This window comes from Desmodus rotundus, chromosome 3, assembly GCF_022682495.2.
Source record: "Desmodus rotundus isolate HL8 chromosome 3, HLdesRot8A.1, whole genome shotgun sequence".
Classification (NCBI taxonomy): Eukaryota; Metazoa; Chordata; class Mammalia; order Chiroptera; family Phyllostomidae; genus Desmodus; species Desmodus rotundus.
Window position 1 is genome coordinate 172,086,305 of NC_071389.1, and position 27,129 is coordinate 172,113,433.

At 38.6% G+C, this 27,129-nt stretch overlaps 1 protein-coding gene across 2 annotated transcripts in view; it reads right to left on the reverse strand.

The window, feature by feature from the left end:
- Window positions 1-27,129, reverse strand: part of AEBP2 (AE binding protein 2) — a 103,655-nt gene that overhangs the window by 23,819 nt on the left and 52,707 nt on the right. Inside the window, exons 7-9 of one of the 2 annotated variants that reach the window (XM_024575896.4) lie at window positions 23,930-24,043; window positions 21,322-21,348; window positions 18,628-20,804 (exon numbers count right to left, since the gene is read on the reverse strand). In XM_024575896.4, coding sequence (XP_024431664.2) covers window positions 20,759-20,804; window positions 21,322-21,348; window positions 23,930-24,043 — 187 coding nt within the window. In that variant the 3' untranslated portion in view covers window positions 18,628-20,758. Of the gene's footprint in view, window positions 1-18,627; window positions 20,805-21,321; window positions 21,349-23,929; window positions 24,044-27,129 lie in introns of those variants that run through there. The other variant, XM_045184065.3, reaches the window with a different exon arrangement.

The window sequence follows — 27,129 nt, forward strand, 5'->3', positions numbered from 1 at the left end:
TTTATTACATCTGATACAGACAGAGAAGCGTTAACATTTTCATTTGGAGATTTCTGCTTTGTCCTATCTGCATTCCTTTTCCATGTGAAGCTTCAGCACTGAACATATATAAGAAACCAGATCATGTTCCCACTTTGTGTGTGTGTTTTGTCTTGTTTTGTTTGGTACACCAAGAATGAGCTTTAAGATTATCAACCATTTGCCCTGGCTGGTATGGCTCAGTGGATTGAGCACCAACCTGCAAACCCAAAGGTTGCTGGTTCAATTCCCAGTCAGGGCACAAGCCTGGGTTGCGGGCCAGGTCCCCATTAGGGGGTGTGGGAGAGGCAACCACACACTGATGTTTCTCTCCCTCTTTCTCCTGCCCTCCCCCTCACTCTAAAAATAAATAAATAAAATCCTCTAATCAAGCATTTCAAAGTACAAGATCTGATACCTTCTGGTTTTAGGACAGAACTGGTAGAAATACAGGGACTAGGCTCCCATCATGGCTCCCCGTTACCCTTGCCGAGTTCTCACAGGCATGCTACCCCAGCGACTTCTCTGTAAACTGGAACTAGTGTCACCTCCCTTTCAAGGTTGTGAGAATTAGAAATAATACAAAGTGCCTGGTTTTTGTGCATATGTGGAATCTAATGAACAAACTGAACTAACAGAGGGGACAGACTCATAGATGGAACGCAGATGACAGCTAAGAGAGTGGGGGAGGGGAGGTTAGGGGTAGAGGGACTGAGTGAAAAGGACAAAGGACTCATGGACATGGACAACTGTGTGGTGACTGCTGGGGAGGGGGGACACAGGGGACTAAATGGTAATGGAAAAAATACAAGAAAGATGAAACAGAAATTAATAACTTTTTTAAAATAAAAAATACGGTGACTGGCTCATTATATTATTCCTGTCATTGTTATTGCCAAAACCACTAATGCCTCATAAAAATTACATGCTTAAAGGATATTTGTTGTGTGGAAGAATGAATAAATATTTATAAGAGTTCTCCTTAGATCCCCTCAGTTGCCTGTGGTTTAATTAATATGCCAAAGCCATGCCTCCCAAAATTCAAGGGACACACTAGCTACCTGGGAATCTTGTTAAAATGCACATTTGGGGTCAGTACATCCGAAAATCTGAGTGTTCCCTTTCTCTTCACTTCCTGAGATCCAGAGAAATCCGTGGCAGCTCACAGCCGTGCCAATGCCTCCCTCCCTTTTCCTGCTTTTCACCCCAAATCATCATTAGGCTTTTGAGGTCAAACAACAGATTTGACGCAAAACACTGAGAAATGCAGTTCTCCAGGGATTTGTCAGACTGTTTAAAGTACTTTCACTCCTCCACAAAAAGAATGTTAGACAGCCCTGGCTGGTGCAGCGCAGTGGGTTGAGTCTGGCCTACGAACAAAAGCACTGGTGGTTCGATTCCCAGTCTAGGGCACATGCAACCCAGGCCAGGTCCCCAGGTCCTCAGTTGGGAGTGTGCAATCTCTCACTGGCACTGTTGCTTCTCTCCCTCTCTTTCTTCCTCCCGCCCCCTAAAAGTAAATACTCTTTAAAAAAGGAGGGATTAAGTACAAATTGGTTACAAAATAGTAAAAGGCATCATCTTGCAAAGCAAAAGGTTGCTGGTTTGATTCCCAGACAGGGTGCACGCTTGGGTTGCAGGCTTGATCCCGACTGGGGGCACATGTGAGAGGCAACCTATCGGTTTCTTTCTGCCAACAATGTTTATCTCCCTCTCATGTCCCTCCCTTACCCTCTCTATAAAAATAAATTAATTCATTAACAATTTTTTAAAAGCACCTACTGCACACCATGGGTGAACTTAGAGGGTATTACGCCAAGTGAAATAAGCCAGTCAAAAGAAAGACAAATACCATATGATTTTACTCATATGTAGAATCTAATGAAGAAAATAAACTAACAAACAAAACTGAAACAGACTCACAGACACAGAGAACAGACTAATGGATGCCAGAGGGGAGGAAAGTTGGGGCACTAGGTAAAAAAGGTGGCGGGATTAAGTACAAATTGTTTATAAAATAGTCACGGGGATGGTATAAAGTACAGCATAGGAATACAGTCAATAATGTGGTAATAACTGTGTGGTGCCAGGTGGGTACTGGAAATACGAGAGAGAAAGTGTCTGGTTGTCTAACACTATGCCGTACATCTGGAACTAATACGAAATAATATTGAAAGTAAACTGTAATTAAAAATAAACATTTTAAAAAACACCTATTGCACTTCCAGTCATATAAAAGGATAACGCAAACAACTATGCACTGTACATACTTGAAAATGATAATAAACTGTTACTGGCTTACGTATTTACTATATTTTAATCTTCATTTTAGAATGTACTCTACTTACAGGTCTGCTGTGAAACAGTGCACGCTGGCACCCCCACAGGAGCCGCATGTGTCTTGTGCTTACTGAGTCTCCATCGCATTATTCTCCTGGTGCCACAGATGGAGCGTAGCCTCAGCGCGCAGGGTTTGGAAGGTCTGCAGCAGTGTTCACGCCGCCCTAGGCCTTCACACTCATTCTCCGCCCACGGACTCGCCCAGAGCAACTTCCAGTCCTAAAGGACCCAGTCATGGGAAGTGCCCTATAGGGGGACCATTTTTTAAAATGTACTACACTGCATGTTTCCTGTACCTTCTCCGTGTTTAGAAATGTTGTTTCCCAAATCCTCACCACTGCATTACTGCTGCTCACAGCATTCAGTGCGGTAACGTACCGTAGAGGTCTGGAGCTTAGGAGCAGTAGCTGGACCACCGCCCAGGCGCAGAGGCGGCTGTTCCATCCAGGTCTGTGCGAGTGCACACGGCGACGCTCACACCACGGTGAAACTGCCTCAGCGATGCACGTCTCAGACGGTACCCTGTCCTTAATGACACATAACTGCACACACACACACAGGGGAATACTGTCCAGCCATGGGAAGAAGGAAATCCTGCCACGTGTGACAACCTGGGTGAGCCCTGAGGGCATTTTGGAGTAAGTCACAGAAAGGCAAGTGCTGTGAGGTCTCACTCACACGTGGAACCTAAGAAAGTGGAGCTCGTGAGAACTATGTTTGGGGCCGGGCGGGTACTAGACTTATCTGGGGGATCACTTTGTAAGTTATATAAATGTCTCACCACTATGCTGTACACTTGAACTCAATATAATATTCAATGTCAAGTATAATTGAAAAAAATCAACATTAAAAAAAGTGAAACACAATAAAAATAAAAAAGCTGAACTCATAGAAACGAGAGGAGAACGTGGTTACCAAGGGCGGGGCGGTGAAGGAAATGGGGAGACGGTGGTCAGAGAGCACAGACTTCTGGCTCTAAGACAAGTGAGTTCTGGGGATTAACATGCGGCGCGGTGGCTGTAGCTACTGACACCTGCATGTCCCTAAAAGAGGGAATCTTAAATGTTTGCACCACACAAAAAAAGGAATGATGTGAGGTGACGGAAGTGTTTACTAGCGCTACTAATCATTCTGCAATATACTAAGTATATCGAATCAATTCTTTGTGTAGGTCAATTATATGTGAATAAAACTGAAAAAATAAAAGAGTAAAAATCTATGACCCTCCTATGTGCCCCTTGCCCCCCGCCCTGCAAAGAGTAGTAATATCCAGCACTGATGAAAGTGTAGAAAAGTGAATCTTCTCATATACCTTTGCTGGGATTACATGTTGATGTAGCCATTTTGGAAGTCACTTTGCAGGACCGTATGTATCAGTTTTGTCCCATAATTCCACTTCTAAAATTTATTCTGCAAAAATTTCTACACATGCACAAAGATACACATACAAGCATTTTCTCCACAGCATGATTTTCACTTTGTGGGACAACAGCCAACCAACTGAGCCGCACTGGTCTGGAAGGCCCTGATTGCCTATCCATAAGAAAAGGGTTAAATAAACTACCACATGCCCTTTCGCCCTTTCGGTTCGATGCTCTGTAGCAACCAATCAAAGTAAGCTAGATCTGCATGTGCTGGTATGGAAACATCTCTAAAGTTCCTGGATAGGCAGAAAAGTAATGTAGGAGGAAGTAAATGTATATTATGAATATGCCAGGGTATTCTCTGAATACAAAAGAAATTGTTAATAGTGCTTAAATATGAGGAGGGAAACTAAGGGTCAGGATGTTAGGGAATCGTTTTATCGTAAACCTCATTTGCCACGAAGTATAAATACAGTTTACATTCAGTCTGTAGGAACACTGTAGTAAAATATTTGAAAATAGGATACTGGAAAATTTGAAGTTTTGAGATTCAAGAAGTGAATTTTATGAATAACATGCAGGGCCTATAGGATGAAAAAACAAAACTCTTTTGTGAGAAACAAAAGAACACTTAAATAATTTTAAAAAGATACAACATGTTCCTGAGTGGAAAACTCAGTATTGTCAAGATGTCAATTCTCGGCCCTGACTGGTGTAGCCCAGTGGACTGAGCACAGGCTGCGAACCAAAGTGTCACCGATTCGATTCCCAGTCAGGGCACATGCCTGGGTTGTGGGCCAGGTCCCCAGTAGGGGAAACATGAGAGACAACCACACACTGATGTTTCTCTCCTTCTCATTGTCCCTCCCTTCCCCTCTCTCTACAAATAAATAAAAATAAAATCTTTAAAAAAAAAAAAGATGTCAACTCTCTACAAATAAATGTATTTATTACAATTCCAATCAAAACACCAAAGGAGTTTTATATAGTAAGAACACTGTATTTCTCCATTAATATGAAATGTCACCTTTCATCATATAATAATTCTCATATAACACTGCATATAATACAATTAGCACTTTAAATAAATGAAGAATTAAGATTGCATTTTAGGTAGTACTGATGAACTGTCAGAAGCCAGGGGCAGAGGTAGACCTCTGCTTCAAAGTATACATCAAAAAACAATGATAATTTCCACTGTATTACAGAGTCAAAAAAAATTTTAAGCCATTTCTTCAACAAAAAAATGAGGGGGGAAAGGGAGAAAAAAAGAATAAAGGGGATAATATGAAGGGTGCCTACAAATTAAAAGCAACTTCAAGGTGTATCAACCAGAAGCAATGAACGGGTTTATCTGATTCCCAATTTCAAACTTTTTTTTAAAGATTTTATTTATTTATTTTTAGAGAGAGGAGAAGGGAAGGAGAAAGAGAGGGAAACATCAATGTGTGCTTGCCTCTCATGCGCCCCCCACCAGGGACCTGGCCTGCAACCCAGACATGCGCGCTGACTGGGAAGTGAACTGGCAACCCTTTGGTTCACAGGCCGGAACTCAATCCACTGAGCCACACCAGTCAGGGCCCAATTTCAAACTTTTAAGAACAATTTTAAATCAATTAGGAAAACGATACTGAATAATCGATATTAGGGATTACTGCTAAATTCTTTACATGTGATATAGTACTGTAGTTATGCTTTAAAAAGTAAAATCCTTATCTTCACTGATACAATCCCAATATCAACAGATCGAATGATCCTCAGACATCTGAGATCTGCTTCCAAATATCCCGAGAGGAACTGGGGCAGATACAGATGGAACAAGATGTGGCGGGGGTCACGGGTTTATTCATTAAGCTCCTCTTTGTATTCTTAAGTGCACTTCACATTTTACAAAGTGTTTTAACAAATAAAACCACAGAATAATCTGAAAATAACTTATGTGGACATTGAATGAGAAAGGACTTTGTCTACATTAACCAAGAAAAGCTCCATAGTGAAAAAGACTGAGAGATTTGATTAAAAATCTGTATAAAAATAATAAGTTACACATTGTTTGTGACATGTAAGAAAATATTCTTATATAATTGAATAAGAAGAAACATAACTGGCAATAAGCATAAGAATATACCCAAGCTTTCTTGTAATAAGTGTATAAATTAAAACAATGAGCTGTACTTACACTTAATTTTTACACTTTAATTACAGTTTTCAGGACTGAAAGGGCACAACGCCACATACCATTTGTAGAATGCAAATAACAAAACACACTCCCAGTGTTCAGTTGAACAGGCATTATTTATACCGGTGAGATGCTGGAAACTAACATGCTCAACAACAGGGGGCAGCTGGCAACATATGGCACAGACTGGGGGATATCACATCGGCACTGGTAGGCCAACGATGGAGAGATGCTGAGCGTATACATGACATGTTCGTAACCCCATCTGGAAGAAAACCCCGTCTCTATAGGTAGAAGAAAATATCCTCATACATTGCTATCTAATATATTAACAGTGATTTTTAAAATATGATTGCATTGCCCTGGCCAGTGTGGCTCAGTTGGTTGGCGTGTCACCCCGTGGACGAAAGGGTCATGGGTTCGAGTCCAGTCAGGGCACATGCCTGGGTTGCAGGTTCAGTCCTGGTCCAGGCATGGACAAGAGGCAGACGATTTGTTTCTCTTCCTCTCTCTTCCTATCTCTAAAATATGATTGGATTTCAGTTTAATTATTTCTGCCCAAATTTTCTAAATTCTCTATATTGAATATGCTACTTTCATATTTGGAACATTTTCAAGGGAAATATATTTCATTGACAAAGAATTACTCTACTTGTTTTTTTCTTTTACCAAGGGGTTTCAAGTAAACAGAAACGCAAACTACTGATGCTAAAAACGAAGTCACCCTTTTTCTTGTATGTTATCCAGCTATTAAATAAAATGTTAACAATTAGAGTGCTGCAATTTCTTCTGAAATTTGTTCCCATTTTCTCCAAAAAAGACTATACAAATTAAATCCAGATTTTATACAGATTTCCTCTTTTTAAATTAGGTAATCCTGTAGACCAAAGAGGAAAGCTTCCTGCAGACATTGTATACGGGCTCCTCCAGGACTGACCAGTCCGGCTGGGTCTTGTCACTGAAACAGTAGCTGACTCTGGGCTGAAATAATCTTCTATTCATTACTTTGTACATGAAAGACTGGAAACAACTTAGAGGTCTCTTCCCCAATTTCCCATATACTATCCTATGTTTTCTCCTTCCTTCTGTCTGGCCATAGCTGGGTGAAAACAAGTTATCCCAAATCTCTCCTCTTAATCACGGCCAAGGGAGTATTTCTCAGCCAGCTCCACGGCACCTAGAACTGATTCAGGTCCTGCTCCTGAAAGAGTGAAGACGTGTAAGCACACGACCAGAGCGGTTTGTACAAATTACAGCTGTATACAGAAATTATTGTTGTTGTTTTTTTAATTCTCATCTGAGGACATTTTTTTCATTGCTTTTACAGAGAAAGGGAGAGAGCAAGAGAGAGAGAAGCATCGCCTGGCTACCTCCCTTACACGCCCAGACCGGGGACCGGATAGATTGTTCCTTGACCAGGGATTGCACACGCCGGCGCCCAGACTGGGGACCAAACCTGCAACCTTTCGGTGACAGGGTGATGCCCCAAGCAAGACACACCAGCCAGGGCAAAAAATTCTGGTTTCCTTTATTGTCTCATCACTCACCTCCCCACTACAGTGTAAGTTCTATGAGAACAGGGCCTTTTGTTTTACTCATTCCTGTGTCCCCAGAATTCAGTCAGTACTGAATTAATACATGTTCTTGATCCTCATTTGATCCCTCCATTTTTGCTCCTGAGATTCCTCCTTTTTCTTCAAGTCCCTCTATTTTGAATAGAGTGAAGTAGAGGAAAAACAGAACTTAAATATCAGGAAAACAGAAATACTGTATTTTAGTTTTGCCTGAGAATGCTTAATGTAAGATGACATAAATTACATCGCAGCCTGAAAATACATCCCTGATCCTTGTATGTGCTTAATTCTCATTTACAGAGACGAAGTCAGAGCAATGGATGAGTCGGTAGCAGATTACTATTCGTAATGGTCTGAAATTCTGGTTTCTGGTCTGGAATGCAAGGAGCTTAGAAGTCACTGTCCTAACAGATAGAAAGCTGAACTGTGAATCAATCCCTTCTCCTAGATGCCTTGGAAACTTGGGGCCACAAGGCGAATCACCATCCCCCAAACTAGAGACACAGGCAGATACAGAGAATCACCACTCATTAGACCAGAATCCCCGTGGGAACCAGTACTGGAGTAGGAAAACCTGAACTATCACTGGCGAATTGTTGAAGGCTCAGTGTGGACAAGTTTGAGTTAAAAACTCCAAAGGGACCCAGTCTTAGCTCCCCTCCACTCCTCACTCCCCCCAGCCACACACACACACTTGTGAGTTTTACCTCAGGGAGTCCTATCAGATTCTCACAGTGAAGACAGGGAAAAGTCCTCTCCTACTTTTGGGAGGAGGAGGGGGAAAGTAGCCATTTTCAAAGATACCCACAGCATTCTGCAGTTCTCAACGAGGCCTGCCCTCTAGGTAAACTTTCTAACCAGAGCCAATCCTCGCTGGAGTTTTATAGGGGCCTAACGGACCTGGGAGAAGTCTTCCAGGTGGGAGAAGGGAAGTACCCAACTACAGCCTCCTCCAGCCATCCTGTTCCACCTAAGGAGGGAAAAAACTGAGAGGCACTTGTGAACGTCACAGCCCAGGGGCACAGGCTCACCTCCACCCCGACCCCCACACACACCTCACCACATCACTTAACGGCCTATTTACAGCCTTGGCAAGGTAGTTAAATTGCTTAGCACATCATCAAGGTGGTAGGTTCGATTTCTGGTCAGGGCACATACATCAGTAAGTGCAACAACAAATTGCTGTGTGTGTGTGTGTGTGTGTGTCTCAAATCAATAAATAAAAATTTAAATAAATAAAACAAGCCAGCAAGCAAGTGCTGAGTAGGTAGCTTGGTTGGTTAGAGCATCACCCCAACATGCCAAGGTTGCGGGTTTCATCCCCGGTCGGGGCACATACAAGAAGCAACCAATGAATGCACAAGTGAGTGGAACAACAAATACGTTTCTCTCTTTGCCCTGACCAATGTGGCTCAGCTGTGGGTTGCGGGTTTGGTCCTCGGTTGGGGAGCGTTGGGTCCCCGGTCCGGACACTTACAAGACAGGCAACTGATTGATGTTTTTCTCACATCGATGTTGCTCTCCCTTTCTTTCCCTTCCCCTCCCCTCTCTATAAAAATAAATAAAATATTTTATAAATAAATAAATAAAAGCCTATTTACAGCAGTTCTTTTTTACCAGAGACATCACATCCAGCTTTCAACAATTACTACTTGGATACTAAAATGCAAAAAACACATTTTAAAGAGAAAGAGCAAGCAGACCCAGATACAGCAGGCCTATTGGAATTATCAGGACAGGAATTTAAAATAATTAGATCAATATGCTAGGATAATAATTATTAATGCGCTAATGGAAAAAGTAGACAACATTCAAGAACAGACGGCTAATGTAAGCAGAGATGAAAATTAAAAGAATCAAAAAGAAATGCTAGAATTAAAAAACACTGTAATAGTGAAAAATGACTTTGATGGGCTCATTAGTGGATGAGACATAGTTGAGGAAAGCATCTGTGAGCTTGGGGATATATCAAAAGAAAATTCCAAAACTGAAAAGATTAAAAAAAAGAAAGAAAAAGGAACAGAATATGCACGAACCAAAGGACAACTACAAAGGTGTAGCCTAAGTGCAAAGGGAATACCAGATGAGAAAGTAATGCACCGGAAGCAGTGAAGACAGAATTTCCCCAAGCTAATGACAGCAACCACAGACACAGAAAGCTTAGAGAACAAGGATGAATGCCAAAAACATAAAACTAAATAAAATTTTAAAACCCCTCCATCTAGGTATATCATATTCAAAATGCAGACACTCAAAGATTAAAAAGTCTTGAAAGAAGTCAGAGGGGAAAAGCACCTTATCTACAGAGGAGGGGAGATAAGACCACCACCAGACAGGTCCTCATAAACCACGCAATCAAGGAAAGTGAAAAAAACACAACACGAACCTAGAATTCTTTATTCTGTGAAATTACCCTTCACTTTCTCAGCAAACAAAAACTGAGGGAGTATGTTGCCAGTAGGTCCTCCTTGCAAGAAACGCTAAGTTCTTCAGAGAGAAGAAAATGATACAGGTCAGGGTCGATGTAAGAAATGTCCAAACCGGTAGCGAATTTTTGAGTTTATTTGAGTCACACCGACAACTGTCAGGAAGCAAAATCTCAATGGATTGAGAAAATGCTCCAGAGAATGGCAGTTTTGCACCTGACTTTATACTTCAGAATCAGAGGAGGAGACGTAAGGAGGGTTACATGAAACCCGTTGCTGGTAGATTAGGGGGCCGCAAGAAAACACAGCGAGGAAATCTCTGGGACTGGGTATAAAGTAGAGCGGAGAGACACACTTCTTTTACATTGGTGGGCACAGGACTGTTACCAAGTAACCTCTGCAGCACAGAGATGGTACGTGAAGAACAAGATGACAACGAAGGGTTCTGTGGTCTCCTGCTCTGGTGCGGCGGGTGAACCCCAAGGGGCCCAGAATAAGGGGTTTCCTCTGACACTGCAAGAATATGTTATCTTAGCTGTAGAAGGACAACAGACAGGCTCACCTAAGGTAAAGGCTGACCTTTCTCAAGGAAGCTACAGGCCTATGATGTGACTACCCGCCATGGCTTGCTTTTGGCTAGGAAGTTCAATGTTCAGACCATCCTGTGTGGTTAGTTTTGGCCACCATGCAGACCTCCCCTGAGCTTGTCAGGGTTAACATATGGCCCCTTTTTTGTCCACATCAGGATCTACATAAAGAAAAGAAGACCATTAGAGAAGGACTAAGTGAGGATAAGATGCTTCAAATGGTTTTGTACCATATTTACCTTGCTGTTTGTCGTAAATTAGAATTTCAATCACTAGGCAATAAAAGCACTAGCAGTAAGTGGAATTGCTTGAATCAGACAAAAAAAACAGGTGAGCAAAACATGGTTATTATTTCCTTGACACCAAGATTCTTTCAGGGGTGCTTATCCTTTTACACAGCATGCAAAATACATTCAAATAATTAACCACTTATCAAAAAGGCACAGTGATTAGTAAGATCAGGAAGAACTGGTTCAAACTCCCAGCTCAGCAACCTGCTAGCTGTACAGTCCTGGGAAAGGTACCTGAGTAATTCGTCTGTAAAACAAAAATACTGAAACCCACATTTCATTATGTAAACTGTATGAATTAAATGTGAGCCGTATGTAAATTCACCAAACCACATATCCAGCTATTTCTAAATGCTTAATGACAAGCCATAAGCACAAATGAATTTTGAAACTTCTTTACTCTAGCTTGATAAATAAGCTAGAGCTACCAAGTGCATGGCCCACCTCTAGTCAATGCATAAAATGTCAGAGCATGCATTTTGTGGACCTCACCCCAGGTGTGCCCTAAATTTTTCCCGTGTCTTGTATTTATCAGTTTTTAAAAATGTCTTGCTTCCTCTATTTCATAAGATGAAATCTTTTGGAACAAAAAGGGAAATAAAAAAGTAGAGTAAACCAATTTCATATTTTCCTCCAAGGGCTGGTGAAACGACCCTAAAAGTGCCTTCTAGAAGTACCTCAACCCCCAGTCTTCACGGAGTGGCATCCAAGGCAGACCCGCTTGCCCATGTTCCCAGCCACAGAAAGCACCTACCACACACTCTCTTGCTCGTTATGATTCACTTCTGTGTTTTGCTTTTCCCTTTATTTTTGTCTGGTGAAGAAGCTAAATTTCAATTATTTGGTATTTACTAAAGCTGCCTTGAATACCTGTTTTATGTCCACATGTCCTTATAAACTGTAAATATCAACTAACCTCTCTATAGTTCTCTATTTCAGAAAATATTCTGTATGTTGCTAATTCCTGATTTGCACAATGTCGCAAAATAAGTCATAATGCTGAAGACAAAAAATAGTAATTTTTGACTCAGTCCCATGGTAAGAAGTCTGCTTTTCACTATATGGAAATACATCTACGCAGAACGGCCAGTTTGAATATCACAGACCATGAAGGCAAGACCACTTTTAACTGCTTGAAGGGCATTTTTAATGTTCTACCTCTCAGATAAAATGGGCAATGTACCGTACTCTGTATTACTCTAGTACTTTTTTACATCTCACTTTGAAAGAAAGCATGTAACGGTACAGTCAGAACAACGTAGAGCTAAAAAGGACACTTAGCCTAGCCCCTACCTCACACCTGGAAGCAAGCGTGATCTTATTTAACAGGTAACACATTTGATGAAGAACTCTAAGAAAATGTATTAAGTTCCCCAGGAATGAATTCCAGTATTTTTAAACCTTGGGAAATTATTTTTCAATAAAACTAAACATCTTTGAAAATTACAATCTGTTCCCTTTCTTAATTCCCCCTGCGGAGAGCGAGGAAGAGCAGCCGCCTGACCTATCTCCCCAGCAACCACTCCACCTGACCCAGCTTCACACCTACTGCTAGGCAGTCACCATCGGTGCTCCCCCTGAAACCTTGCATCGCTTCCCATCCGTCTCCCACACAGAGCCCAAACCGTGACACGTGGAAGGAAGGCCCTCCACAGAGGATCTTCCCAACCTCTGCACACTCACCACCAACCACTCTCCGCCTTCTGCTTCACCTAGGCACCAGGCTGTGCCCCAACGCGGCACACGGAGATCCCTGTCTTACACTACTCCGTCCTCCCCTCTGTTCTCCAGCACTAAGTCCCACACGGTCTTCACAAGTTAACCCTGAGTCTCCTGGGAGAAGCCTGTGCTGCACTCCCGCGTTGGCCCAGTGCTCTGTGCTTCCACGGCACTGCAGGCCTATCTCCAGCGCAGCCCTTCACACTGCACAGAAATGTCACTGTACTCTCACTATGCCCAAGTCTGGAAAGTAGGAACACACCACCTTGTTTTTATTCAAAATACCAAGTACATGCCAGGTACTAAGTAGCTACGCAATTGGACTGAACTTTTTGCCTTTTTGGCACATGGCATTTCCTCTGGCGTTCACCTTGTATTTCTACATCAAGTCCAAAAGGCACTTCCTCTAGGATATCATTCACAAATTCTCCAAGAGATTTTCCAAATTCTTACTATCTTCGTGATCTTGGAAACATGGCTTAATCTCTCTGCACCTGTTTCCTTCGCTGTGAAATGGAGTAGTATCAGCTTCGTAGTTACGAGCACTGAATGAGCTAACGTAGCAGCCTGGCACTTGACGTTTGATAAATGTCCACTCCTTCAAGTGATTAACGTTAATGCCTACTTACCCCACATTACTGCAGAAAAGACTTAAGAAGACCCATTTAAATCGATGTTTGGTATAAAAGGTATAAAAGACAGTCATCTCTCTGTTCCTAAATATTTTATCACAAGCAGCTCAAGCCACTGATCGTTCTGTCCCACCACTTGACACTTGATGAACCTAACAGAAATTGTTCCCACCAAGTCTCAGATTGAATTTCCGCTGCTTGCTGCTTGTTCACAGTGCCCAGGGTCCTGCTCTTGCTCAAGCCAGACACACAAGGAAGTTCAAAAATCCTTTACTGGAGGTGAAATGATACTCATTTTTATGAACGTGTGACAATTTAACCCAGATTTCAAAGTATGTAAACTGCATTCAGTCTTCTACCTCCTATCATTTCCACTACGGACTCCTCTGACTCATGACACTCCCGCTGCACGTCTAATAAACATTCTGATATAAAGCACTCAAAGCATAATTCACCTCTCACAACCCTTGGCCACACTGCAGTCTTCCCATCACTATTGGGATGGCATACCATGCTACCAGTAGTCACACCCTCCCCCCACAAAAGAACCTGGAGCCATTCTTATCACTCATACTACATCCAAACTCCCAGGAAAACTACCTCCAAATACCCAAGTTTCAACTTGGACCACCACCCAATGCATTCTGGGTCCAGTCACTGGTTATGTCAATAGCCTTTTAACTGTTCTTCCTACCTCTGCCTTTGCTCTGAGAGTCAATTCTTCAAAAAGCCATCAATGATATTTTTAGGACATAATTCAGATCTTAACTTCTCTCTGCTCAAAACCCTCCAGTGGCTTCCCATCTGCTCAAAGGTGAAGCTCTTTCACGTCAGTCCCAGAGCTACTATACACCGAAGCATGATGAAATATGAACACTGAGAAACGGGAATTTCTTAAATATGTTGTTCAATGCAGCATCCCCAACTCCTGGGCTCATGCCGAGCAAGTGTAAGAACCTAACACATATTTGAATAAAAGGCCTTGCCGGAAAGGGTTTTTATACTTGTACTCTCTACCAGGAATGCTCTTCCCTCATATACCTACGTGACTTCTCAGCTCCTTCAGAGCTTTGGTCCAGTGTCGCCTTGTCAATGAGGCCTTACGACTACCCCACTTAAAGTGTTTCGTGAATTCTACCCCTAGTCCTCCCCCCTTTTCTTCACAGCATTCACAAGTAGCCCACTGTGCATTTTACTTGTCTGCACTCTGCCTATCATTTCTAAGTCCCATAAGACGAATGTTTATTTGGCTCACTGCTGAATCCTCAGTATCTAGAGCAGCACCTTGCACTTGCAGGTGCTAAGATTATCTTTCCATTAACATCCTAATTAATTTAGGCTGACAGTGAACTTCCTAACATTTCTAGTGCAACAGCAACAAATTTCTTCACTGCAAATACCTGGTCTAGTATTTCCAGTATAAAATATCTAAAAGTTCCATTTTAAGTCACATGACCTTACAAACTGAATTATAAAATTATGATTAAACATATAATTTGTTTTTAAAATGCCTTAATGTCTTTAATGGTGCCCTATCATATCCCAGACAAAAGTCCTTTTGTATTTTAGTAAATCTTAACCTTAAGCCAGAAGAGTTTAGACAATTTAGCATCCCTAATACCTACTTAAAACACAAATAGCCAAAACGTACAGAAATATGTTCAGCATCATTAAATAAGCAAAAAATGTATTTATTCACAGTACTTACTGGTCCATCTCGAAAACATGCTAAGTGAAAGACATGCAAGAGTACGTACTACAGGATTCCATTTATAAAATTTTAGAAAATGCCCACCAGCCTGCATGGAGATCAGTGGTTGCCTGGGGCTGGAGTTGGGGCTGAAGGGAAGGAGCACCGCAAACCAGCATGAGGAAACTTGCGGGAGGTGATGGAAATGTTCTTCATCTCGTGTCGGTGATTTCGTGATTACCTGCATGTGTCGAAACTCTTTTCACTGCACAATTAAAATGGATTAGGAGATACTGAAATACGGTGTTAAATTACTTCTGTTACTACACAGGACTGGAGGGCTTCTACTACCCAAGGATAATCAGAAAAACTAAGGAACCTACATGATATTCTTCCAACGACAAGAAGACCACATGCAGAGTGGGTTTGAAGGGGTCATAAAGTGTAAAGATTCAGTGCGTGCGTCAAGCCATGCTCATTCAGAACAACGGGCGCCCGTCTCTTCTAATCTCACAACAAATCCTGGTGGGTAAGCAGTAATAACACGCCATTTTACAAATTTAAAAAACTGGCTTTGAGTTTTAAGTAAAACTTTCCAATACCACAGTTTTCAGTTGACCTGAGAATTAAACCCAGGCACTTCAAGCTCTTAATGGACTTTCCACCTTAGATTGAGTAAAATTTAATGAGTAAAATTTAAGTACTGGAACAGTGCCGGGAAAAACAGAGCATTCACATCAAGGCGATGGGAGTTTATGTTGGCACCACCGTTTCAAGAAAATCTTTTGGCAATACCAAAATTTGCAATAGACACAACTCACAAACACTTTTAAGTCTAGCTAATAGTCCCTTCCAGGAAACTACATTATAGAAATCTCTCTCCAAGAATATCTTCAAGGATGCTGTTGTATAAATTTTACGGCAGAACACTCATAAGCAATCTCAATGTCAACCAACACAGAATGCTTATTGGTATACTGCATCTACAGGGTGGGGCAAAAGTAGGTTTCCAGTTGTTTATATGGAAAATAACACAATTACAAGAATAAACTGTTTCATGTACTCACAACTGTAACCTGCTTTTGTCACGCCCTGTATATGGATGCCTTGAGTAAAAGCCAAATCCTAGAATTGGGTATATAACGAGTAAGCACAAAAAAAATGTTTAAGAAGGATTCAACAAAATATTAATTTCAAGACAAGGAAAGTGTGGCCCGTTGTGTGATTACTTTCACTCTTATCCCTATTTTATACTATTACTTTGTTTCAGCAATTAGAACTTTAACAAGAAAACTAAAATATTTTTAAATTATTTTTTAATTTTACTTTTGGCTAGAAAGCCATTACTGCTGATGTTTTAAACAGATTCTCAATGAACTGCTAACTATTCTGTATTACATTTTTATTGTATTTTTACCCATTACTGTTTATCCTCCTTATAACCCCCTGAAAAAAATAAGAGATACAGAGGAACTTAAGTTCTCTTCTACAAAAAAATGACATGTATGGTAATCTTTTAAAGGCATTAAAAAGATAACCACGTACTAAAATAATTAGGCTCTCTTAACTTAGAAAATTCAGAAAGATGGAAGTTTGGAATCATCTGACCCGCTCTTCTGCGATGCTCAGTGACGTGCGTTAAACCATGGACATTGGCACTGGGCTCCACTATCAAGAGTACGTGCCCATATTTTCCACTCTGTTGTCATTGTTCCCCTAGCTACGCACTCTCCCCAAAACTTTACACTTTCCTAAAAGAAAAAACCCCCCAGAGTGTATAATAATCTTATGCGAGACCTACTGGGGATTCAGATATAGATAAATTTCTGAAATAATTTTCTTCAACAGGAACACATAAACAAACCAAAAATGGTTTCGCTACAAACCGAGTATATAAAAATGTAACATCAATAATCCCTTACATAGAGACTATTCAGACAAACAAGTATAGGTTCGTACGAAAAGTTACGTAACATTATCACAGTGAGGCTTAAGGCAGGTTGCTTCCATCCAACCAGTGGTGTAGTATGACCACAACTCTCCAAAATATCTTACTATAGCAAGTACTTACCTGTAATACTCATTCAACAAGGATTTCAGTGGCCATTTTGTGCCTTGTATCAAGCTAGGAACCGGCTATGGCAGAAACACTGAAACTACTTTATAGTTGGCATTACAGTATGCACAAGATTCCCTCTCGCACTGTGAAAAGCGGTTTGGTAGAGCAGAAAGAATACTGATCTAGAAAAAACTACGGGGTGCAATTCCTGCTATAACTGCTTAAATTAAAAAGTGCTTTTTAATTTTCAGAGTAAAAGAACCATGTGTTATACCATGCAAACCTGATTCAAAGAATAAACTGGACTGTGTAACCATATTTTTTAATTTTTATAAATTAAAAATAAGAATACAGCATTTCATTACATTTTAAAGGCTACTGAGGCTCAGGACCATTAGAAATGACAAAAATACATACATAACTCTGTAGACTTTAATTTATATTAAACCTGTAGTGTTGAAATTGCAAAATGTGCTCTACTAGGTCAAACATTCTTTTTGTTTTGAAGACTTTATTTACTTTTACAGAGGAGAAGGGAGGGAGAAAGAGAGGGAGAGAAAGATCTATGTGTGGTTGCCTCTCATGTGCCCCCCCACTGCGGACCTGGCCCACAACCCAGGCATATGCCCTGACTGGGAATTGAACTGGCGACCCTTTGATTCGTAGGCCAGCACTCAATCCACTGAGCCACATCAGCCAGGGAAAGATTCTTTAGAAATTAAAAAATATATACATAAAAAAACTTATAACAAGATTTTATACTTTGTAAAAAATTAGTTTCTACATTTTTTAGAATGGAAAAATATTTTTCATTTATCCCCTAAAATGTAATTCTCTTAAAAAAATAAACACATTCAAATGATAAATATAATTTAACTCCCCTTTTTTAAAAAAGGCTAAAAATATTAGCATTTCCTGTGAGTCTGCAACCCCTAGGCCTTGTTATACAGATAAATATATCAGTTTTTCAATATAAGAATTTGTTTGCCTCTTAGAGAACTTTGCAGAGGTACTGAATACCTTTTTTTTTAAGTTGTAACTATAGAAATCCCCCCCCGCCAAACCATTTTAAAGACTTCAACTGTTATTTTCCCGTTTTTATATTTTATTCAAATATCTAATAGTTTTGTTAGTCATATATTAAAAATTCAAATAGCAAATAAGGTAATTTAAATAACTGCTGCAAATTTTAACCTTTTAAGAATACTTGAGTATGTAAACACTTCTGTGAAAGTTGTTTTACAGTCAAATATTTACTGACATGATTATCATTGCTTTCAATGAGAATACACCAAATTTAAAAATATGCATTCATAGTTAATTACTCCCCATCTTCATTTCCTCTCATCTGACACTCAGAAGTCATGTGTGTCCACTTTAAGGAAGATTTATATATGAAAAGTTTATTTAAAAAATAAACAACACTAAGTTTTACAATACTTTCCACTTCTAAGATTCTTTTAGAGCAAGATGTACCTTGTGGTTTAAACATGATCTGATTTACAAAATCTCATTTAGTCCTATTTAGTAAAACAAAACGCAAAAACACAAATGGTGCAGTATCAGTAACTATTAAGAAATCCTTCGTAAAAGTGTAACAGCAACACAACACCATTTGTTGCAGGTACCTAATATGGCAACATTTAAAGTACAGTAAACAGCTTTCACTGACACTTAATGTTACCAGGATTATATTATACTATTATATTAAAATGTAAGTTATGTGGTCTGGATTTATTTTTCCAAAAATTTTATCAGCTGTACCAAAGATTGGCAAGTTTTTTCTTAAAAGGTCAGAGTATATATTTTAGGTTTGCAGGCCAAAAGGTCTCACTACCCAACTCTGCTACTACAGGGAGCAAGCAGTCACAGACAGCACAGAAAGGAGCGGGTACGCCTGTGGCTTTGTCCACTGCCGGCCCAGACAATGGATTTGGAGTCAGAGACTAATTATATTTCAGGTACCATATTACAAGTATGTCATATATGGGAGTTAGGAAGAACAATATAGATGGGTAGAATCACTCAATAAACATTATAAATTAAAATGTTCACACTCATTTGTCACTCATAATTGTGCTGGTGTGTAATAATGTTTGCATACAAGTTAAATACTCTTTCATTTTAATTCCGTATTTTTTGGTGTGTTACCGGTATGGGACCAAAGTCAGATAAGCAGCAAAGTATCATGAGTGTTTCACTGCTCAGAGGCTAGTCAATAGCCATTAAATTTGATTCTGAGTATTTCTACACAATGAAAAAACTCATTTATTTGCAGTGCCCTGAAATAAAATATTAGGTGTATATTTCAGGTATTGTTTTAAAAATTTAATTGAACTGTTACAATTTTGAAGCTAAATGTGATTTGCTTTTGTTTTATTAGAAAAAATACTCAGTCATGGTCTACAATCATCGGTCAATTAAGAATGACTTACAAGAACATGAGGCAATAAAATAAAAAATACAGGTACAAACTATATATCTGGAACACTTCTATTTGGCAATTTTTTAACAAATCAAAATTTTAAAAGAACAAGAAGATTACAGATTACTTCGCAGATACAGAATAAAGCAATTAATGAAGTGCTTAAGCAAAGGCGAACAATATAAGGTAAGAAAACATACTGCTTTTCTTTTTAAAAATAAAATCACATTTGCTACAGATCATATGGATAATACCCTATTAAACAACCATTCCAGAATGTCTTATAGTAGCAGTGCTTTTATTTGCACTTCATTTAATTTTATATGACTCATTTCATGTATATAGCTCTTTACCCCATTGTTAACGAATAAAGTCTCCCATAGTTTTTATTTTTAAATATTTTTAAAGTAAATGAGAAATGATTTATGTATCATGGAACTTTCCCATTTTGGAACCAAAGTTTTAATTCTATATTTTTGTCTATTCTTTCTTTAAAAAATTTAGTGTAAAAACTGCTGGTTTTTATAGTACTGTAGTAAAGTGAAAACTCCTCAATCAGGAGTGTCTTCTGCAGTTTGACTGCATATAGCCACATACTTTACAGTATGTCCTTCCAACAGTAAGGAAATGACTGACTTCACGGTCACTGTCAGAAATGAGTGCCATCATTCTATTACGGGTACCGGTCCTCCCTCAAAGACTTTCTGGAAGGATGTTCAATGTGTTTTGTTCTTAAAGATATTAACAGTAGTACATAGTTCCTTAAGTCTGAAAAAGACATTTATTGTTAAAGAAGGTGCTTTATTAACAATTCGTCTGGCAGCACTAGTGAATTACAATATCCTTCAATATTATTTCTACTCATAATATATACATTTAACTTTCATGCCTCTAGAAAAACATCTACAGTACATCTCATAATATAAAAATATATTACAAATCTGCTGAATTATTTACAAGCAATGTTCTATTATTTCTATGGAACATTTGTTTGATACAATACTAACAAGTTACACATATTTCCATTTCTGTAAGTTAAAAAAAATCCATATGGCTTCTTGCTTAACCAAGCAAGAAAGTGATTTTATTTTCCTTTTCAAAACCAACTTTGGTGCATAAAGGACTCAGTTTGAAGACACTTTAAAAGAAAATACAATTTTTCTTGCGTTAAGGAAAAAAAAATAAACCAAATGCTTTCCTCAAAAAAAAAAAAAAAAAAAATTAGAGGCTTATGTAGGTTAAAATGAAAATATGAGGATTATTCAAATATTTGAAGTAAAGGTTTTTCAAAAACCGTTAACAGATTAGTTATATAGGTAAATATTAACATACTGTACTCCACGAGAAATCCCTAACCCTGAAAAGGGAGCCACCAGACATACGGCAACACTCTTTAACAGAAATTTTCAGCCCTAATTCGAGAAAGTCGAATATTTAGTTGATTGCAAATGTCCTTCACTGTTTGCTTAAATACAAATTGAACACTTTTCTTATCAGAGTTCTGCAAAAGAACACAAATGGCAACCAATCACATCTAATTATCATAATTGATAATTTTCATTGTCTATGTATTTCCTAATGACTTCAAATCAATAAACACTGTCAAGACAAATATTCTTACAGTGTTTTTGGTATTTGTAAGGGCACACATTGCAATTATTTTTCTTTCCAATATAAACTACTTGTAATCGTTATAGGGGGAAAAGCAGCTTAAAGCAGCAAGCATGCAAAGCCTTTAAGAAGTTGTTCCACTAAGTTGCCAGAAGAGTGTTTGCTCCGTCTCCCACAGTACCATTCCATGAAAATGTGGATATACAGTAATATATTAATATATTCCACAGAAGAGCCTACTCCATTCACAGAATGTTTACACTAAGCATAAATATTATTCTAAAAACTGGATTAAAAAAAAGGAAGGGGTTGACTCTAATGTGCAACTTGTACTAAAACCCATTGTCAGTGACTAAGACTGCAGGTGTCCCCGCTTGTTTGCTTTTTATGTATTTATTTATTTTTACCTCTTCAACCTCTTCTGCGGCATTGTTCTAGAAAAAGAGAAAAAAAGGAATATTCTTTCATTCAACTGTATCAAAAACACATTAGGTACTTCAAAAGAGACATTAAAAATATTTATGAAATATGGGCAATGTGATCGTTGATTATTAAAATTTATTTCCAAAGCATTCATTCACTCATAGTAGACACAAATTTAGTTCCATGGTATAGCCTTCTAATTACTCCTTTTTATATCAGCCTGCTAGTGTGTTTCTTAAAAACACCCTCATGTCTAACACAGGCATTTTAACCAATACTTTAAAATCTGATGTTAAAATTCTCAAATAGATTCTTGAAAAGGTATTTTTAGAAAGTTTGCCATGCTTTTATTTTGAGATGTGCATAAACCACAAATTTTCTCTCCTAAAACGTTAGAATTGCTTTTTCCCTTTTTACTTAATTTCACAACTTTTCTCTATCAAAATCTCAAACACTGTTAAGATGCTACAGCATGGCAAATGTAGGGGGTTCTATTACTCGGCACCACTTTAGAATAGACTAAATTCTGGTGGAATAGCAGAAGCATGAACACATGAAAGTTCAGACTCAAAATTAAATGCTAAGATTGGGGGGAAAGGAAGGTACCCAGTTAAAAGAAAAAAATTACCTCCACAGAAGTACCTACATGTCTTAAGAACACCTTCATTAACTCAAGAATGAAATCAGTTTAAGTATTGTAGAATTACACTATGAGACAAGCAATTCCAATGCATTTAAGAACATCAGTTCTGAGCATGAATGACTTTTTATGTCACTTTCACAAAATTATCTAAATTGCTTCCTATATAGCATAAGAAGAGAAAAAAAAAACCAAGCTGGTTCTGAGAAAAAGGAAGACCCTTGGAGGGGAAGAGTAGAATGCAGGGCAGAAACACTGGAGTTAGTCTTAATCTTGTAATTAAGATTCATGCCCCTTTGTCAACTCTCTGCCTAAGAGATGTTTACAACCAGCAGTAATAGCAGGGTGGCTCTCCCAAAACATCATTCTTTCAGAATGCTAATTTTAATTACTCCCTTCAAAAAGCAAGCAGAAATAACCCTAAATTAGGTACCAGTAAACAAAGAATACTCCATTACTTCTTGAATAGTGACGTTTCTGTATTTGTGGTAGCGGATTTCCCTAAATCGTCTTAATGGTCATTTCACTGTTCTCTATGCTGGTTAATTTCTTGATAACCTAGCTCATTCCACAAAAAAAATAAGATTTTATTGTACTCAGAACTTTCACCAAAAGATATTTTTTAAAAATTTCTTTTTGGAGTAGGAGAAACTCAAGACTCTCAAATGTTTCCACCTGCCAAGGCCCGTTATGTTAGAATTTCATTCTCAGATGTCTCAAATTATAAACATCCTATTATATTGAATAATATTCCAAAAAATTGAGCCATGAAATGAGCAGAACCTTCAAAGTGTTCATGGTTTCAAAATTTGGCATAGCACATAGTTCATTTATAGATTAGTAAAATTCACATGGGATTATCTTACTCTTATCCAACCTATTCCTATCGTAAAATACATACTAACACTTCTTTTAAAAATACAGAAAGTTTGTTCATTAAGAGCGACTTTTCAGCATTTTCACCGCTTTTGAAATCACCCTAGTGTATGTCATTTGGATAGAAGCAGTATGGAGTGCAGTCACATAGTATCTGTGTAACCTTGGGCAAGCACCTGAACCTCTGGCCTCAGTTTTCCAATCTGTAAAACAGAGATAACAACACCTACTTGGCAGGACTGCTGTGAGGATGAAGTACATGTAAAGAACCCAACAAAGTGACTCAACACACAGAGATCCGGTCCTCTTCTCCCCGCCCCCCCCATACCTTCATAAGCACGGCATACTAAAACAAAGGCCAGATCAGAAATTAGAAGTGTAAACGGCCTGAGCTATCACTCAAAAACAAACAGTAATGTATAAACTGTTGTTTTGAAAAGTTTGGGAAGAGTCTAAGTTTAAAAAAACAATCATTTATGGTATTTAGGGAACATGCAATAATACCATTCCCAGGTCCACAAAAGTCTGATATTACAAAAAGTAATATATACTTAAATAAAAGGCACTTATTATCAAAATACTATGTATATTACAATTAAACTACTTAACATAAAACTGGAATTAAAGCGGCACATAAACGTTATCAAAATGTTATCTTTCTCAATTCTGTAATTTATAAATCTTTGTGATGTAATTGCCATATATAGAAAGCTCTAGAAAACAAGATGATGTTTGGTATTGAATTCAGTCCTTACAAAATAAATCCTAATCTTACACCCAGTATTTAGAGACTTAAAGATTACAATTCATAAAGTAAAACATCAACTCAAGCCCAGGATGGTGTGGCTCAGTGGACTGAGCACCGGCCTGCAAAGCAAAGGGTCACTGGTTCAATTCCTAGTCAGGGCACATGCCTGGGTTGCAGACCAGGTCCCCATTAGGGGGGCATGCAAGACGCAACCAACACTGATGTTTCACTCCCTCTCTTTCTCCCATCCTACCCTTCTGTCTAAAAATAAATTAATAAAATCTTAAAAAAAAAAAAAAAAAAGACATGAACTCAAGAACTAAATTACCTGTATATGTTTGGGTCCAAAAGCAAGGCAGTATCTTTGGGTAGCTTTGATAAATGAACTACTTTAGTTTTTAATTGATGTCGCTCACTTTCATTCACCCACACGTCAGGCAAACTGTAAATTAAAAAAAGTCATACATAAAATAACATTAATTTTAAATTTATTCCTCATATACCTTCATATCACCCAGCCTTATCTGCTAGTTTGATAGGGCCATCTAGTTTTAACAAGTTTCTCAGAAACCAAGGGAACTCAGCAATCCAGATGGTGGAATGGGGAGAAGTAGCAGAGTAAAATTTTAGGCACAAATTTGGGGATGCACTAGGAATTTTTAGTGGCAAAGCCATTTCATACTGAGAAACACCTATTAGAACACACTGCCTTTTAGCTTGCTGAGTGAAATTCACTTGAGCTTGACTTGATGGAAATCGGACACTGAGTTTCTTTATGAAAAAATAAGAAGTAAAAAATTATATTTAAATGTCTGTATTCTTACTATTCTGGAAATTGGTAATTCCAAATATAAAAATACTTTTATTTGAATTTTCTTATAGGAACAAATTTCTTTGATTTCAGAATTTTAATTACATGTAATTTTTTTTAAAGTGTAACTTGGGGAGTTTTACTTCTTATTTCTTCATAAAGAAATTAGGTGTCAAAACTATAGGGTGAGCAAAAACAGGTTCAGAAGTTGTGTGAAAAGTAATATAATAATACAGGAATAAATTGTTTGTGTACTCAAAACTGTAAAGCTACTTTCATCCCACTCTGTATGTTTACAACCTTACATAGTTCTTACAAATCAGTACAAAGACGTGAGCACTCATTAGGGGAAAGTGAGAGGGCAGATAAATCACACCCACCATCAATCCACCAAAGATATGAACAGTTTAAAAATGGTATTACTTGTAATCAAAGAAATGACAAATGTAATAAGAAAGATGCTAGCCAGGGTTGATAATAAACCAAAGAAATAACCTAATATAATAGATGGGATTAGAAATTGGTAAAAACTCAGGAGGGCAATGCCTATCAAAAACTGTAACATTTTGCATAGTTTGTACATTAATAGATTTTAATATCTAACAGTAGAGAAAAACCTCTAGTGTTTAAGTATATTTTATTGATTATGCTATCACAGATGTTTCATTTTTTTTCTCACCTTTGCCCTCCTCCACCCAGTAACCCCATTCTGTCCAGCAATTCCCCACCTTAGTTCATGTCCATGGGTCATACATATAAGCTCTTTGGCTTTTCCATTTCCTATACCATTCTTAACTTCCCCGTCTATTTTGCACCTGCCGTTTATGCTTCTTATTCCCTGTACCTTTTCCCCATTTCCCCCCTGCCCCCACTGATAACCTTCCATGTGATCTCCATTTCTATGATTCTGTTCCTATTCTAGCTGTTTGCTTAGTTTGTTTTTTTATTTTTAGGTTCAGTTGTTGACAGTTGTGAGTGTGTTGTCATTTTACTGTTCATAGTTTTGATTTTTTTAACCTTTTAAAGATTTTATTTATTTAATTTTAGACAGGGGAAGGGAGGGAGAGAAACATCAATGTGTGCTTGCCTTTCATGTGCTCTATAATGGGGACCTGGCCCACAACCCAGGCTTGTGCCCTGACTGGGAATTGAACCGGCGACCCAATGGTTCGCAGGCCAGCACTCAATCCACTGAATCATACCAACCAGGGCTGATCTTTTTCTTAGATAAGTCCCTTTAAAATTTCATGTAATAAGGGCTTGGTGACGATGAGCTTATGGGCAACCTCAATGTTCAACAAAAAGCAGCTTATTAAATAAATTTTACAGGGTTATTTTAAAATGTCTTACAGAAGCATTTCCATAAAACCTGGAAGGAAAGGGGGAGAGAATGGTGGTATATATATTCTACACTAACAGAAGTTTAATAGTCACAGGACTTTTAAAAAACTAAATAGACTTCTTCATATCAATATACTAATATGCACTGTAAACTCCCAAATCTATTTAAGAACTTTTAATTCATATCACATTCAAAGAGTCTGGAGAAGAAAACTGTAAAAACATTACTTAATATCCAGAACAAATATTAACTACATGTTGCCAATTTTTGAAAAATAAGTATACACACTTTGATTCTATTCATTTAAATTTATTCTATTCTCGGTGCTTATCAATTTCATCCAAAATATCAACAATACACCTCTATTACCTATTGTAACAAGAAAAAAATTTTAATTAAAAAATTAAAATTAAAATTGGATACTGGTCAAGATGGAGGCTTAGGTAGACATGCTTAGCCCCCTTACACAACCAGAAAAAGAATTACAACTAAATCTCAAAACATGTAACACCCAGAACTGTCAGAAAATGGAATTATATGGAAGCCCAACGACCAAGGATTTAATTAAAGAAGCGACAATCATCCAGACAGGTAGGAGAGGCAAAGAGATAGAGACCAGGCGGAGAGGCAGAGGCTGAACTGTCATGGACAGTCCCACATTCCCATATGGTAAATAAAAACTGGGAGATAACACTGGGAGCTAGCAATCCCAACCCCAGGGCAGAACACACAGCCCAGGGTTCTATCACTGGGAAGATAAATCCCCATAACTTCTGGCTGTAAAAACCAGTGGGGATTGGGTTGGCAGAAGAAACTACCATGATTTTCAGAAAACATCACTTAAAGGGTCCTCATAGTCTTAAAACATACGCAAACCCTCCCACTCTGGGATTCAACACCAGGGCAATAGCTTGGAAGGGAGCTAGTCGCATATGGGGAATGTGGGTGAAGTGACTGGAATCGGGACGAGTGCCAGGAAAACCTCCAGAAGCCAGGCAGCAGCACACTCCCCTCTCTGAGCCCTCCCCCCACACAGAGCCACAAAACAGTGAAGCAGGTTGTCCTGCCCTGGCAATTACCTAAGGTTCCATCACACACAATTTGCAGGTGCCTTTTACAGAGAGTCAAAACAGCTCTACCTAATACATAAAAACAAATACAGGGAGGCTGCCAAGTTGAGGAGACAAAGAAATATGGCCCAAATGAAAGAACAAAACAAAACCCCAGAAAAAGAACTAAACAAAATGGAGATAGCCAACCTATCAGATGCAGAGTTCAAAACACTGCTGATCAGGATGCTCAGAGACCTCACTGAGTATGGCAACAACATAAGGGAAGAAATAAAGGCTACACTAAGTGAAATAAAGAAAAATCC